The sequence below is a fragment of the Trachypithecus francoisi genome, unplaced genomic scaffold (genome assembly GCF_009764315.1).
Source record: "Trachypithecus francoisi isolate TF-2019V2 unplaced genomic scaffold, Tfra_2.0 Lachesis_group7, whole genome shotgun sequence".
Classification (NCBI taxonomy): Eukaryota; Metazoa; Chordata; class Mammalia; order Primates; family Cercopithecidae; genus Trachypithecus; species Trachypithecus francoisi.
Window position 1 is genome coordinate 75,009,347 of NW_022681472.1, and position 17,857 is coordinate 75,027,203.

Below are 17,857 nucleotides of genomic sequence, written 5' to 3' on the forward strand. Positions count from 1 at the left end.
GAGACTATTTGTTATGATTTGCATTCTTTTGCGTTTGGTAAGGAGTGTTTTACTTCCAATTATGTGGTGAATTTTAGAATAAGTGCGATGTGGTGCTAAGAAGAATGTATATTCTGTTGATTTGGAATGGAGAGTTCTATAGATGTCTGTTAGGTCCTCTTGGTCCAAGTCCTGAGTTCAAGTCCTGGATATCCTTGGTAATTTTCTGTCTCATTTGTCTGTCTAATATTGAGAGTGGAGTGTTAAAGTCTCCCAATATTATTGTGTGGGAGTCTAAGTCTCTTTGTAGGTTTCTAAGAACTTGCTTTATGAATCTGGGTACTCCTGTGTTGGATGCATATGTATTTAGGATAGTTAGCTCTTCTTGTTGCATTGATCCCTTTACCATTATGTAATGTCCTTCTTTGTCTTTTTTGATCTTTGTTGGCTTAAAGTCTGTTTTATCAGAGACTAGGAGTGCAACCCCTGCTTTTTCTTTTTCTTTTTTGCTTTCCATTTGCTTGGTAAATATTCCTCCTTCCCTTTAATTTGAGTCTGTGTGTGTCTTTGCATGTGAGATGAGTCTTCTGAATACAGCACACCAATGGGTCTTGACTTTTATCCAATTTGCCAGTCTGTCTTTTAATTGGGACATTTAGCCCATTTACATTTAAGGTTAGTATTGTTATGTGTGAATTTGACCCTGTCATTATGATGCTAGCTGGTTATTTTGCCCGTTAGTTGATGCAGTTTCTTCATAGTGTCAATGGTCTTTACAATTTGGTATGTTTTTGCAGTGGCTAGTACTGGTTTTTCCTGTCCATATTTAGTACTTCCTTCAGGACCTCTTGTAAGGCAGGCCTGGGGGTGGCAGAATCCCTCAGCATTTGCTTGTCTGTAAAGGATTTTATTTCTCCCTCACTTATGAAGCTTAGTTTGGCTGGATGTGAAATTCTGGGTTGAAAATTCTTTTCTTTAAGAATGTTGAATGTTGGCCCCCACTCTCTTCTGACTTGTAGAGTTTCTGCAGAGAGATCTGCTGTTAGTCTGATGGGCTTCCCTTTGTGGGTAGCCCGACCTTTCTCTCTGGCTGCCCTTAACATTTTTTCCTTCATTTCAACCTTGGTGAATCTGATGATTGGGGTTGCTCTTCTCAAGGAGTATCTTTGTGATGTCTGTATTTCCTGAATTTGAATGTTGGCCTGTCTTGCTAGGTTGGGGAAGTTCTCCTGCATAATATCCTGAAGTGTGTTTTCCAACTTGGTTCCATTCTCCCTGTCACTTTCAGGTACACCAATCAAATGCAGATTTGGTCTCTTCACATTGTCCCATATTTCTCGGAGGCTTTGTTCGTTCCTTTTTATTATGTTTTCTCTAATCTTGTCTTCACACTTTATTTCGTTAAGTTGATCTTCAATCTCTGATATCCTTTCTTTCACTTGATCAATTTGGCTATTTATACCTATGTATGCTTCACGAAGTTCTTACGTTGTTTTTTTCAGCTCCATCAGGTCATTTATGTTCTTCTCTATACTGATTATTCTAGTTAGCAGTTCTTGTAATGTTTTATCAAGGTTCTTAGCTTCCTTGCATTGGGTTAGAACGTGCTCTTTGAGCTCGGAGGAGTTTGTTATTACCCACCTTCTGAAGCCTGCTTCTGTCAATTCATTAAACTCATTCTCCATCCAGTTTTGTTCCCTTGCTGGGGGAATTGTGATCCTTTGGAGGAGAAGGGGCATTTGAAATTTTCAGCCTTTTTGCGTTGTTTTTTTTTTCTCATCTTCATGGATTTGTCCACCTTTGGTCTTTGATGCTGGTGACCTTTGGATGGGGTTTGAGTGGTCGTCCTTTTTGTTGATGTTGATGCTATTGCTTCCTGTTTTTTAGTTTTCCTTCTAACAGTCAGACCCCTCTGCTGCATGTCTGCTGGAGTTTGCTGGAGGTCCACTCCAGACCCTGTGTGCCTGGGTATCACCAGTGGAGGCTGCAGAACAGCAAAGATTGCTGCCTGCTCCTTCCTCTGGAAGCTTCATTCCAGAGGGGCACCTGTCAGGTGCCAGCTGGAGATCTCCTGTGTGAAGTGTCTGTCGACTCCTGCTAGGAGATGTCTCCCCATCAGGGGGTATGGGGTTCAGAGTCCCACTTGAGGAGGCAGTCTGTCCCTTAGCAGAGTTCAAGCACTGTGCTGGGAGGTCCACTGCTCTTTTCAGAGTCATCAGGCAGGAACATTTAAGTCTGCTGAAGCTGCGCCCACAGCCACCCCTTCCCCCAGGTGCTCTGTCCCAGGGAGATAAGAGTTTTATCTATAAGCCCCTGACTGGGGCTGCTGCCTTTTTTTTAGAGATTCCCTGCCCAGAGACGAGGAATCTAGAAAGGCAATCTGGCAACAGTGGTTTTGTGGCACTGCGGTAGACTCTGCCCAGTCCAAACTTCCAGGCAGCTTTGTTTACACTGTGAGGGGAAAACTGCCTACTCAAGCCTTACTAATGGCAGACGCCCCTCCCGCCACCAAGCTCGAGCATCCCAGGTTGACTTCAGACTGCTGTCCTGGCAGCGAGAATTTCAAGATGGTGGATCTTAGCTTGTTGGGCTCTGTGGCGGTCGGATCTGCTGAGCAAGACCACTGGGCTCCCTGGTTTCAGTCCCCTTTCCAGGGGAGTAAATGGTTCTGTCTCACTGGCATTCCAGGCATCACTGGGGTATGAAAATAAATTATTGCAGCTAGCTCAGTGTCTGCCCAGATGGCCACCCAGCTTTGTGCTTGAAACCCAGGGCCCTGGTGGTATAGGCACCCAAGGGAATCTTCTGGTCTGCAGGTTGCAAAGACCATGGGAAAAGCATGGTATCTGGGCTGGATAGCTCTGTCCCTCACAGCATGGTCCTTCATGGCTTCCCTTGGCCTAGGGGAGGGGGAGTTCCCCAATCCCCTGTGCTTCCTGGGTGAGGCGATGTCCCACCCTGCTTATGCTCACCCTCCATGGGCTGCACCTACTGTCTAACCAGTCCCAATGAGATGAACTGGGTACCTCAGTTGGAAATACAGAAATCACCTGCCTTCTGCATTGGTCTCACTGGGAGCTGCAGACCAGAGCTGTTCCTATTTGGTCATCTTGCCCGGGCACCAAAATCAGTGATACACCCTTAATCATGGTCTGGTACACTTTTAATCATGGCCTTCCCATGTATTCTAAATTTACACTATATCATTATAATTCCTTTTAGTCTAGAACCTGGAAATTCTTTCTTATACATGTTTCTGATCAAACCAGGTAACTCCAGTATGCATCCAGAAGAATTTGTCTTTTGAGTTGTAAAATATGTTTATTTAGCTCATTACTTGCATTTCTTGCCCTCTGCTGCATTATTTCTGACACTCTGGGAAAGAAGTCTACAAGATTTATTATTGCTCAAGTATAACATTATCATTCCTTTGCCTTCCTTTCTCAAAGAGGCTTCAATGGGAAGTTATTTTTATTTATGTGCTTATACAAACAACTATTTGAGCCCAAAATCCTTTAAGGAAAGTACTTCATTTCTGACTAATGGAGGAAATATTGCAGGACATAGTGATAGACCACACCTACTGTGAAGAACCAGAAGGCCATTTTACTGTTCTGGGAGTACTTTTGAAAAGTGAATGGATTCTTGAACAAAATAGGTTGAATTACAAATTCACTCAGACCATACACTTCAAATGGTTCATGATTGGCAAATTAAAAAAAATAAAATAAAATTTTGGTTAGGAATGGTAATTAAATATATAAGTTGTGATATTTTATTTTCTGTGTTATTTTTCTCATATTGTAATTTAGTTCCTAAAAATGAGCCCATGAAAACTTCCCAGAGTGAGAGGCTTTTTTAAATTTTATTTTTGGTTTGTTTGCTTTTTGTTTTTTATTCTTTCTAAGAAATACATTAAGCTTCTTAGTGAATTATTCCTGTTCATTTGGAAAGAATAACAATTTAATCTCATGCATGCACTCGTAAGCTATGCAAGGTAAAATAATAATAATATTTACTTTGGGTTGTCTCTAGATAATTTTTCCTTTTCTACTTTCTTTCATTTCACACTGTTTATTTTTGAAATAGTTGGACACCTAGATGAAGGGAAAAAAAGATCAAAAGTCTTAAACACTCTGACCCAGTTAAACAAACCTGTAGTAAAAATGAAAAATATTGATAAATTTGGTGGTGCTTATTTGCTGCACAAAACTGTTTTTTTTCTCTTTCTCTCTTTTGCTAGACAGAAGAACCTACTGTAGAATTCTTTAAGTATCAAGCTCCTTTAGAGGATTTTAATTAAATAGGATATGTGCACACTTGATTTACAGGCACCCTCTCAGGGACTCACCTGAGGGTTCTTTGAAAATTTATATCAGTGTTTTATGAACCGTTACTGCAATACAAATGCAATGTATTATGACTAGAGACAGAAAGTGGACTGCATGTAAATTTGGATTATGAAACTAAGGTGGACAGGCAGAGGCACATCTGTATTAAAGTCCAAGGGTCTTGAAATCACATGGGCCAAATGACATCTTAAAATAATAACATATGGCACAGAAAGACAGATGGCTAAGACATATTATGAAATCAAGAAAGGAAATGTGTCAAGATAAGAGGAATACCAAACCTTCCTTAACTCTCAAGACTGATTAAATTTACACAAAGAAATAATAAGCTTGTGTATTGAAGTTGGACAATAGTGTATGTATATGTTATACACTGTGTACTATAACATCATAGACCAAAGTTCAGCTTAAATATATGTAAAACAAGGGGAATTTAATTTACGTTTCCAGTTGAGGTAAATGAAGTGTTTCTATATGTTCTAGATATAATTATACCTATCAAATATTTCTAGATTTAAAAAAAATCTTTGAATTCTTAGAAATAAAATTGTAGTACCTGTCACATATTTTATAAGGATTGACTTTCAACTCTGTCTTGGAATGTGGAGGAGTGACAATGACATTGCTATACTTTTTGTTTTCAGGATAGGAAGGTCTCTCATTTATTTTAAAAGGCTAGTCAGGATTTCAGAATTTTCTAGAGCCTAAGTATAAAAATCTGTAGCTCTAACCTGAATTCTGGGTTGCAAGAATATGTCTAGAGGAAGAATACTCAAAGTGTGACTCAGTCTGCTAGATGACTACATGATAAGTTCAGATATTAAGATTAACATTTTAGAAACATTGATAGCCATTTGACATTACTGCAACAACCTGAGAACATGATCACTTTTCTAACCACTTGGTTTTATCGTATTTTACAAATACTGGTCTGCAATGGATGGGAATTAAAATGACACCACCACCACCACCACCACCACCACCACCTAGTCCTTCACCACAAAGAGTTTGAGAATCACTATGTAGAACTGAACTTCATAAGATGGGAACACAGCAAGATACAGGGAATCCTCTTTCTACTGTAGGAACAGCTGGTTGGATGTGGTCCAGGTTGCTCTGAAAAGCTTTGGGTGATATTAGGTCCAGACATGAAAATCCATTTCTGAAAAAAAATAAAAGCATGAAGCTCACTAGTTATATTTGCATCCCATCTAACCATGAACATTTTTTACAGAATTGTTTTATAAATAAAACCAGCATCTGTTCTGACCTGCAGCATTTGTTTTTAGTAGGAGCACATTTTTTTACTTTGCTTTGTCCAAACAAGCAGAGGCCAGGCAAGAGGAACTTTGCATACCCAAGAGGAGATTGCTTTTTACTCTTGAGAATGAGTATCAATAGGGTAAGAAAGTTCAAGTGGTGCAGTCATGTGGAGTAGAGGACAAAGGCCCAGACAAGATTCTTGGGGTTTCGGAATGGCTCTTTTACTCAATAGCTCTATGGACCTCACTTTTCTCATCTGTGAAATGAGTGTGACGTTACCCCATGTTTCAAAAGGAGGTAGTGAAGATTAAGTGAATTATAGATTGAGAATTCCTAATCCTAAAATTCAAAATCTGAAATGCTCCAAAATCCAAAACATTTTGAACACTGACATGATGCTACAAGTGGAAAATTTCACATAGAAGTAATTAACACAAACTTTGTTTTATGCACAAAATTATTTAAAATATTGTATAAAATTACCTTCAGATTATGTATATAAAGTATATATGAAATGTAAATGAATAGTGTGTTTAGACTTGGGTCTAATCCCCAAGATACCTCCTTATGCATCTACAAATATTCCTGAATCTAACAAAATCTCAAATCCAAAACACTTCTGGTCTCAAGCATTTCTGATAAGGTTTACTCAGTCTGCATATGCTATATCAGAATGCTTATAGCAGCACCTGGCACATAATAATTGCTAGGTAAGGGAGACCTCTTACTATAAATCACAGCAACTACTCCTGGCAAGCTAATGAGTCTTCTAAAACAGTCACACTGTTTTTTAGTATTCCATGAACTAAATTTAATTGGTGAATTCCAAGACCGTGTGCTTCTCAGTTTGAAAGAAGACATTATTAACATCAACATGGGTGGTTTGCTAGATGGACAGATTGAAATGAATGCCCAGGCTCTGCTTCAGCTGGGTTACATTTAAGAGAAACACTCTGAGGGAAGCTATGTTGATGGAGTAATACAAGTCAGGGCAACCTCAATTCTTCTCTTACCCTTTCTTAGTGCTAGGGCCGTCTAACTCATTCTGGAATAAAGCAGAGCTCCTTTGTAAATATCTCCTTCTCAGGACCCCGAGTCCACACATCAATTCAGACCTGTACATTTCAATGGCCCTTTCCGATGAGGAGCAAAATCATATTAATCTCACATAAAATCACCTAATTTAGATTTCCTCGCTTCATATTTTAAAAATTGCTTTTAAAGCTTAGCAATATCTTAGCAACAGCTGCTTCTGGGTTCAACTCGAGGCTTTCTAGAGCTTATTCCATGATTTATAGGTTCCTTCCTTCATCCAGAAGGAGACAGCATCGCCCTTTGCCTGCTGGCATTTTACCCAGTGCTTGAAAAGTAACTCCAGCTGTCCTGGTCTTGTGACTCCCTTAAACCCGTTTGAGTCAGTTCTTACATCCTAGCACTTTTCCAGCCATGATTAAGTTTTTAAATGGCCCAGTGATGGGCCAGCTCCTCACTCCTGGAGCACAGACAGAAAGTTTTGTGGTTTTAGCACTGAGACCATGTGGCTTTTCTGGTCCAGACGATTCTTTTCGAGGTGGCAGAGTTCACACAGCCGCCACATGGCGCCCTGCACTCACTTGTGCGATGTCAAACCCACTGCTCCTTTTCTTTTTTGTTTGGACAGCCTTTTAGACACAGAGTGATGGTGATTCTAGATTGAGGAAGACAACTCCTTTCAGAAATAAAAAAGCTGCACCATTTTTTAGTGTTGCTGGTAAATATGCTTCAGCTCAAGAAAACTTGGCTTTAATGTGTGGTTCTGTTGCTCTTGGCTAGGATCCATCCTTTCTAACTGAAAGAAGAAAATGCTGGGGTCTGATTATCTCTGAAGCAGGAAAGAATGGAAGGCTGACTTTGCAAGAGGATACTTAAGTAAAACAAAAAATGATAAGCAGCAGGCTGGATTATAGAATGAACTCTCCCAATCCATAGACACCTGCTATCTAAACAGGCCATTATTCTCTCTTCTGGATACTTTACAAATGCCAAGAAGATGTTGAGAGAAGAATATTCCTTAGAGCTTAAGAGCATCAAATTTAAACCTTCTGTATTAGTGATTATAAACTAAGGGTTACTATGATGGGAATTTCTTTTTATTTTTTTTTATTTTTTTATTTTTTTATTTTTTATTATACTTTAAGTTCTAGGGTACATGTGCATAACGTTTATATCATGTATAACTCCCCAATGCAATCCCTCCCTCCTCCCCCCTCCCCCTGATAGGCCCCAGTGTGTGATGTTCCCCTTCCCGAGTCCAAGTGATCTCATTGTTCAGTTCCCACCTATGAGTGAGAACATGCGGTGTTTGGTTTTCTCTTCTTGTGATAGTTTGCTAAGAATGATGGTTTCCAGCTGCATCCATGTCCCTACAAAGGACGCAAACTCATCCTTTTTGATGGCTGCATAGTATTCCATGGTGTATATGTGCCACATTTTCTTAATCCAGTCTGTCACAGATGGACATTTGGGTTGATTCCAAGTCTTTGCTATTGTGCATAGTGCCGCAATAAACATACGTGTGCATGTGTCTTTGTAGTAGAGTAATTTATAATCCTTGGGTATATACCCAGTAGTGGGATGGCTGGGTCATATGGTACATCTAGTTCTAGATCCTTGAGGAATCGCCATACTGTTTTCCATAATGGTTGAACTAGTTTACAATCCCACCAACAGTGTAAAAGTGTTCCTATTTCTCCACATCCTCTCCAACATCTATTGTTTCCTGACTTCTTAATGATTGCCATTCTAACTGGTGTGAGATGGTATCTCATTGTGGTTTTGATTTGCATTTCTCTGATGGCGAGTGATGATGAGCATTTTTTCATGTGTCTGTTGGCTGTATGGATGTCTTCTTTTGAGAAATGTCTGTTCATATCCTTTCCCCACTTTTTGATGGGGTTGTTTGTTTTTTTCTTGTATATTTGTTTGAGTTCTTTGTAGATTCTGGATATTAGCCCTTTGTCAGATGAGTAGGTTGCAAAAATGTTCTCCCATTCTGTAGGTTGCCTGTTCACTCTGATGGTAGTTTCTTTAGCTGTGCAAAAGCTCTTTAGTTTAATGAGATCCCATTTGTCAATTTTGGCTTTTGCTGCCGTTGCTTTTGGTGTTTTAGACATGAAGTCCTTGCCCATGCCTATGTCCTGAATGGTACTACCTAGATTTTCTTCTAGGGTTTTTATGGTATTAGGTCTAACATTTAAGTCTCTAATCCATCTTGAATTAATTTTCGTATAAGGGGTAAGGAAAGGATCCAGTTTCAGCTTTCTACTTATGGCTAGCCAATTTTCCCAGCACCATTTATTAAATAGGGAATCCTTTCCCCATTTCTTGTTTTTGTCAGGTTTGTCAAAGATCAGATGGCTGTAGATGTGTGGTATTATTTCTGAGGACTCTGTTCTGTTCCATTGGTCTATTTCTCTGTTGTGGTACCAGTACCATGCTGTTTTGGTTACTGTAGCCTTGTAGTATAGTTTGAAGTCAGGTAGCGTGACGCCTCCAGCTTTGTCCTTTTGACCTAGGATTGTCTTGGCAATGCGGGCTCTTTTTTGGTTCCATATGAACTTTAAAGCCGTTTTTTCCAATTCTGTGAAGAAAGTCATTGGTAGCTTGATGGGGATGGCATTGAATCTATAAATAACCTTGGGCAGTATGGCCATTTTCACGATATTGATTCTTCCTATCCATGAGCATGGTATGTTCTTCCATTTGTTTGTGTCCTCTTTGATTTCACTGAGCAGTGGTTTGTAGTTCTCCTTGAAGAGGTCCTTTACATCCCTTGTAAGCTGGATTCCTAGGTATTTTATTCTCTTTGAAGCAATTGTGAATGGAAGTTCATTCCTGATTTGGCTCTCTGCTTGTCTGTTACTGGTGTATAAGAATGCTTGTGATTTTTGCACATTAATTTTGTATCCTGAGACTTTGCTGAAGTTGGTTATCAGCTTAAGGAGATTTTGGGCTGAGATGATGGGATTTTCTAAATATACAATCATGTCATCTGCAAACAGGGACAATTTGACTTCTTCTTTTCCTAACTGGATACCCTTGATTTCTTTCTCTTGCCTGATTGCCCTAGCCAGAACTTCCAACACTATGTTGAATAGGAGTGGTGAGAGAGGGCATCCCTGGAAGAAATGCTTTTGCACGAATGCCCTTTCTTTTCTACTCACTCTCAAAGCACATCTGTTTGCTTTTGATTGTTTCAAAATGTGTAAAGTTGTGCTTCATTAGCAAATCAGTGGAAACAGGTCTCACTAAGACTGTGGTCCTTTGCTTTTTTGTTCAGGTTATGGTGCCTGGAAGCCAGAACAATCTCCTTCTGAAGCCTCTGCTTCCTGATACTGAATACAAAGTCACAGTGACTCCCATCTACACAGATGGAGAAGGTGTCAGTGTCTCTGCTCCTGGGAAAACCTGTAAGTGAAGCTTTCTCCCTTTGGATATAAGCTGACTTGTCCCTTGTAATGCACCCTGAAAGATAAGTAGATTACAGTGAAGAAAGTAAAAGATTTGGAAACAGGAAATCTGTCTGCATCCTGTCTTTACATACACAAGCTATGTGACTTTGAGCAAATTGCTTAAATGTTCTGGGCTGCAGTTTCCTTTTCTGTGGAAGTGAAGACTTGAAAAACCACTAGATCTTTCTCTTCCAGAGTTTAATTCATCAAGGTCCTGTTGATTCATCAAAATGTATTCTGAGTGCCTAATTTCTCTTCACCTAACAGGTGTGCTCTAGTCCAAGCCACACTTTCTCTCTTATTTTTGTTTTATTTAATTAATTTACTTTTATTTCCATAGGTTTTTGGGGAAGAGGTGGTATTTGGTTACATGAGTAATTTCTTTAGTGGTGATTTGTGAGATTTTGGTGCACTCATCACCCGAGTGGTATACACTGAACCCAACTGGTAGTCTCTTATCCCTCATCCCCTTCCCACCTGATCCCCTGGAGTCCCCAAAGTCCATTGTATCCTTCTTATGCCTTTGCATCTTCATAGTTTAGCTCCCACTTATAAGCGAGAACATACGATGTTTGGTTTTCCATTTCTGAGTTACTTCACTTAAAATAAGTCTCCAGTGTCATCTAGGTTGCTGAAAATGCCATTAATTCATTCCCTTTTATGCAAGCCACACTCTCTCTCATCCAGATAAGTGTACTAGCCTCCTGTCAGGTCTTCCTGCTTCTACTCATGCCATCTCCTATTCTTCTCATAGCAGCTTGAGGAGATTTTCAGCAGATAAATGATCTGCACCTCTGTTCTAAGCCTCCCAATGGCTTCTCATTGTACCCAGGATAAAATCCTACGTCTTTCTGTGCCTTACAAAGATGAACCTACCACCTGGATCCTGCTGATCTCTTTGATCTCCCCTCCTGGCCATTTCCCCAGTCATACCTCCCCTTCTGCCCTCCACTGGACTCTTTGAAGTTGTTCCTGCTCTAGGCCCCATGCCCTAGCAATTCCTTCTACATGGAATATGCTTTCCCAGATGTTTGCATGTCAGAATTTTTCTGTTCATCCTGGTCTAAGCTCAACATCACCTCCTCAGCTTTTTCTGGCCACCCCATGCAAAGTAGCCCCCACTGTCTATGATATCATTTTTTGTTTGTTGCTTTTGGTCATATCATGGCACTGATTACTCTCTGGTGTTTTCTTATTTATTCATGTATCTGCTCACTGTCTGTCTCCCACCCCTGGAAGGCAAGCACCATGAGAGCCTGGGGCCTCATCAATACTGTTCACTTCTGCATGCCAAGCTCCTATGGTGCTGGATGGCACAGAGGAGGCGTCATGCAACGCTTGTTTAAGAAGGATTGACCATGGTCCTCAAATGAGAAAGATGCATGAAAACCCTTGATTAAAGCATTACAGAGTCTTAGTTGTCTTCATTATTGATCTGATTGTCTATTCTTGCATAAAGACTGCTCTAGAACTTAATGGCTTAAAACAGTGACCTTTTTTTTTTTATCACATCTCACAATTGTGTGGGTCAGGAAATTGGGCAGGACTTGCTGGGAAATTCTGCTCCACATGGGATTGATCTATGTCACCTGGTGGTATTCGTTTGAGGGTTAGGCTGGTGTGGAGAGTACAGGACAACTTTACCCACATGTCTGGCATCTTGGTGGGGGTGGCAAGCAGCCTGGACCCAGCTGAGTCGCTCTCTCTCTCCATTAGTCTCAGAGCTTCTCCATGTGGTCTTTCCAGCAAAGCAGTCATATTTCTTACGTGTCAACTCAGGACTGTAACAGTAAGAGTTCCAAGAGGCATAAAATTGAAACTGCTAGTGTATTTTCTGGTGCAGTCTATTTATTGGTCAAGGTAGTCATAGAACCCACCCAGATTCAAAGAAATAGTCATAGCCCCACCTGTCAATGGAAGGAGGGTCAAAAACTCTGTGACCATCTTTATCCATCATAATTACCAAATGGTGACATGTGGTTAGGTTCAAAATGGTGTCAAGGGCTGAATTCTGTACCTGGGCACTGAAGTGTGGAGTTTTCAAATAAGTTTGTGAAAATCATTAAAATTGTGAAGCCCAGAGTCCTGATTCTACTTAGCTAGGCAAATAGATATCATCTCCTCATTTAACAGTGCTGGCATCACTCCCTCCTCCCATGCTTATGCCGTGTGCCTCCACCCAGACTCCCACCAAGCCTGCACATTTTGCTAAACATCACCCAGAGTATTGTGAGTCCTCAGAGCTGCTATAGTTGTTTCCTCAGGCGACATGAGGAAAGAAAGAAGGAAAACAGAAGAGTAGAGCTATAGGGAGATTTCAAACTTTTCACTCCACCTTTACCAGTATATTGGCATCTTGATTTGGTCTATGCACTGGAATTTCTAGCAGATGTTGGTATGTTGCTGCTAAATAAATGTTTGAAAACCAAAACCACAGACTTAAGCAACAATTAAAGAAAACATCAAGTAGTATTTTACCTAGCAAAGTAAATACTTGCTATTATTTATTTGTCTTTAAATAAAAACTATTTAAAGATTATTAGTATGAAAATAGGGCCTAAATCTTATTACAGAAATGCCATTACATCTTAACAATCTCTATATAGTGAAATTATTTTGAAGTATTAGTGGATGATCTAAGCATGATTAAGCAGTGGCCAACACAACTAAGTTTTATCAACAACAAAATGATAATGACAAAATGCATACAAATTTATAATAATGCTCCATATAAATGACTGTAATGTTTTGATAAAAAAATGGATAAGTAATAATATAAAACTTCAAACAATATAGGAAATATGAAGATGAAAGCAAAAAAAATCAGAAACTTACCTCTGAGAATAATCACCATTAACATTCTATGAACATGCCCACAATATTGCTGTTCACATATACTTAGTGGAACAGAGTGGCGTGGAGACAGACATTTCTAATAAACACGATTGAATTCAATTATACCTAAAATTAACTGATGAAAAGGGAATGAAAATAACAATGAAAGACTTCTACATTTCAGATAAAAGTGTTTTGTCCTAAGAGCAGTTATTTCCCATATATTTAATATTGAAGGCCAGGCGTGGTGGCTCACGCCTGTAATCCCAGCACTTTGGGAGGCCAAAGCAGGCGGATCATGAGGTCAGGAGATCAAGACCATCTTGGCTAACACGATGAAACCCCGTCTCTACTAAAAATACAAAAAATTAGCCAGATGTGGTGGCACGTGCCTGTAGTCCCAGCTACTTGGGAGGCTAAGGCAAGATAATTGCTTGAATCCAGGAGGTGGAGGTTGCAGTGAGCGGGGATCGTGCCACTGCACTCCAGCCTGGGTGAAGGAGTGAGACTCTGTCTCAAAGAAAAAACAAACAAAACAAACAAACAAACAAAAAAAAACAACCACAGACTCTCAAAGGCTTCTCATTGTGTGTTTCAGTGTACTTTCACTTTTAAATATTTTTAATTTTGTGGGAAGATGTCTTATATTTTGGTGGCAACAGAGTGGGACATACAGAAGGAAATTACAGTGAATCCCTGTTTTTCCTTTTCTTTTCTGCTCAGTACCATCCTCAGGGCCCCAGAACTTGCGGGTGTCGGAGGAATGGTATAACCGGTTGCGCATTACGTGGGACCCCCCATCTTCCCCAGTGAAAGGCTATAGAATTGTCTACAAACCTGTCAGTGGTAAGTAAGGCTTTGTAAATAATATTGATACAATATTATCAATTTGTATTGATACTAATTGATATCAATACAATTAGTATTGTATTGATATCAATACAATCAATATTTTAAGTGAGTAGTCACTTAAAATGTCTTTTAAGATAAATTGTTTTCTTATAACACTTTATGTTTGGTTGTACTTTTTAAAGAAGTAGGGAGAAACTCTTACTTGTTTTGGAAAAATAAAGTGTTTTAGTATGGTTAGTGATAAGGTAGATATTATCAGGATGATGAAGCTATGACGTGACATAGAAAACTACTGGGCACATCAATTAGAAGAATATATATTGGGTATATACTTGACCTAATCATACCCTAGACCAGGAATCAATCTAAGGAGACCTTGACTTTATAGGAAGCTTTTATGCTCAATGAAGATATAAGTTCTAAACATTTGGAATTTCGGATTTCAAAGTTCTCCTCTACCTCTTACTTCTTGGATTAGTTGGAAAAATTTCATTTACCAACTTCTTAGTTTCCCCAGTTTAGAAATGATATTGGGGGGGAAAAAACTCATCACAGTAGTAAAATGCTTTTCCACCAGTCGCTTAGCCACCTCCATAAGAGGATCCCTCTCACCTCTACCTCCCACATCGTTATATCTTGAAGGCATGAAAATGATCCAAGTAGAAAGTAATCGCACCCTTGGTCTGTACGCCTGTGAAGAGGAGACCGTGTGCACCAGCACCTCTTACAGTGCCATCTCCCCATTCTTAGCAATCTCACAAAGTTTAAACAGGAGACTAGAATTGATGTTATTAGGGTCTTCTCAGTTTTCTAGACCTGGGCCTGCAGTGCTCTAGTTATTCAGCAGAAGGGACATCTCCAATCATTTTTCTTAATTTGGCAGGAAAATTTTAAAAACATTCTTAGGGTCATTAAAACATTTTCTGCTGTCTGGGTGTGGTGGCTCATGCCTATATTCTCAGCCCTTTGGGAGGCTGAGGAGGGTGGATTGCTTGAGTCCAGGAGTTTGAGACCAGCCTGGGCAACATAGTGTGACCCCGTCTCTACAAAAAATACAAAAATTAGCCAGGTGTGGTGGCATGCACCCATAGTCCCAGCTACCTCGGAGGTTGAGGTGGGAAAATTGCCTGAGCCCGATAAGTCAAGGCTACAGTGAGCTGTGATCACACCACTCCAGCCTGGGCAACAAAGCAAGACCCTGTCTCAAAAAATAAAAATAAAATGTAAGCCCTTTCTGCCTTCAAAAACTCTGTTAGTCTCAATTTTTCATCTGAGATGTGGTTCTCGTCCCATATCAATTTTCAGCCTTTTCTATTGTGTCCCATTATCCACGTGCTGTTGTCTTCAGGCCCATAAGACTCAAATACTCCCACCTCCAGTTTCTCCAGACAAGCATCTTTATAACCAGGAAAATAAAATAGTAAGACTAGAACATGGATGCATGAGCCTGCTCCAGGCTCATTCTTTGGGATGCATCACCAGTGTTTTTGTCTCTTTGCTTTAGGCCTGAAGCATACGTTAATTTGTAAGACAGCTTTGCTTAATTTGTTCTTTGGATCATTTTACAAATATTGATCAGGCTTTCTAAGCACGAAAAGCTTTATTTTAGGCCAGTGGTTCTCAGTTGATGTCATTTGCCCCCCAACAGAGACATTTTTTATTGTTACAACTGGTGAGGGAGGACTTGCTCCTGGAATCTAATGGGTACTGCTAAACATGCTACCATTGACAGTACTCCTCTGCCCCAGAATAAAGAATTTTTCAGTTCAAAATACCAATAGTGCTGAGGCTGAGAAATCCTGTTTTAGGTCAAATGGGAGAAATATACATGTATGGTCATTTGCATTGTACGTGTGGGGCATGGGACCATCGCTACTGAGTTAACACATACATAGAGAAACATATAAATGTATTATTGGAAGGGGCCTTCTGGAGGAAAGTGATGAGTATTTTGAGAACGTGTCACTAACTCAAAGCTCTTAAAGAATGAGGATGCTTGGAAAGAGGCAGGAGGTAAATAAATTTGTATAGGCTTTAGCAACAAATGTTTTTAAGGCTTCATTAAAGACCCCACTAGATTGAAGAAGAGGTGAAAACATAAAGGCCTGAAAATGCTAGCTAATCAAGGGCGTTGGAATAAGAGCATAATCTGTCTGGTATTAAACATCCTAAAAGGAGTAGATAAAACTAAAGTGGTAGCATTGATGCTGATTCACAATGTGGCAAGGTTTGGCCTGGTCTCCATGATAAAATTTGCTATGACTGCCGCTTGCGTGTCTGCTGGGAACAAAGTTGGTTACCTTAGAAGGGACAATTGAGAATTATTTCCTTAATTGGACAAATTCCTCAATTGCCTATCACAACATAGTACATAACAATATAGCAGATGGTAGACTATGAGGTGGACCAACTTCTTTGAATAAGCACGAGGATAAAACTATATTTGGGGAAAGGACTAGGTCCCTAAAAATAACCTTTAGTGCAGTTTTTAGAGCTAGATGAGACAAGATTGAAACCTCAACCCTGCTGTCTGCTTGCTGTGTAATCCTAGGCAACTGAAAAGCAGTCAAGCGAATACAATTTGATCTAACAGTGCTTCTATTTTCCCATATTTTGTTGTAACTAAAATATATCCTCTTTCTTCTTTAGTTCCTGGTCCAACACTGGAAACATTTGTGGGAGCTGACATTAACACCATTCTTATCACAAACCTCCTCAGTGGAATGGATTACAATGTGAAGATATTTGCCTCCCAGGCCTCAGGCTTCAGCGATGCCCTGACAGGCATGGTGAAAACATGTAAGAGCCATCTCCAGTGGCCTCAACCGTACATGGGTTTTGCTTTGTTTTGTTTTTTGATATGGAATCTCTCTCTGTCGCCCAGGCTGGAGTGTGGTGGTGCGATCTCGGCTCACTGCAACATCCGCCTCCAGGGTTCAAGTAATTCTCCTGCCTCAGCCTCTCGAGTAGCTGGGATTACAGGCACATGCCACCATGCCCAGTTAATTTTCGTATTTTTAGTAGAGATGGGGTTTCACCATGTTGGCCAGGATGGTCTCCATCTCTTGACCTCATGATTCAACCTCCTCAGCCTCCCAAGCACACGGGGTTTCGCTGTTTTTTTTCACTGTAACTTGTCACTCAACCCCTGCTTCCATTTGGTCATTCATTTTTCTTTTCCTCCATATTGCCCTTTCTGGATGGTGTTTCAGGGAAAGAAAGGTGTGCTGTATATTCGGGGTAGTTCGGAGTCCTGGTTGACAGGCGGGATGTCAGTACCTGGCTTTCAAATAGGCTTGATGATTGCAGATAGGATTTCCTTCTGGAAAATCTGTGTTGGCATTTTTCAAATTAAGTGAAATTTTCCAAACAGCCTGTAGCCCGAGATGACCAATGTCAAAGTTGGAGCAGGAGGAGGTTTGTCTTTTCTCAGAGGGGTCACTCCACCCCCTTGCACATGCACACATGCCATCCATCAAAAGTACATGCCATCCCATTCTCAGCACTTCCTTCTCTACTCCTTTGAGGGTTTTCATGTTGTCTGCACACCATCTGGGACTTCTCATTGACGTACACCACTCCCAGACACCCACGCATTAATCAGTGTTTTCCAAATTCCAGCATGTATGTTCCATATTCCTGAAGTTTGTTATACCTCCGCATGATCTGTTTGTTTATTTGAATTGACTTACAGTTTTTGACCTAAATACTTTTCAAAATCCATGTAATTACCCTAAACAGAAAATCAGTATTTTCATTTTTTAATATATTAAAAAAATTTCTGCTCTACTAGCTTTTTAGTTAAATATTCTAAATTTTCATAGATGCCCTAGAGATTTCCATATGAATCCTTAGTTTATTCCAGTCTACCTTAAATTACTGCTTTTTGGCTTAAGACTTTTTAAACAATATATAATACCTTCTTCCTTTTTGCTACTCTTTTTCTGTTTTGTAATTCTATTGTTATAAACCCCTCAAGATATTGTTGTTGTTTCAAATACTCACTATTCTTTCATTTTTTTTCTAGCTTTATTGAAGTATAATTGGCAAATAAAAATTGTATATATTCAAGGTGTAGATACACAG

At 39.8% G+C, this 17,857-nt stretch overlaps 1 protein-coding gene across 3 annotated transcripts in view; it reads left to right on the plus strand.

The window, feature by feature from the left end:
• The window catches only part of COL14A1 (collagen type XIV alpha 1 chain), a 251,199-nt gene that overhangs the window by 106,542 nt on the left and 126,800 nt on the right, over positions 1-17,857 (plus strand). For all 3 annotated transcript variants that reach the window (XM_033202599.1, XM_033202600.1, XM_033202601.1), the window contains exons 20-22: positions 9,913-10,042; positions 13,643-13,765; positions 16,421-16,570. In XM_033202599.1, the coding sequence (XP_033058490.1) occupies positions 9,913-10,042; positions 13,643-13,765; positions 16,421-16,570 (403 nt within the window). The remainder of the gene's footprint in view (positions 1-9,912; positions 10,043-13,642; positions 13,766-16,420; positions 16,571-17,857) is intronic.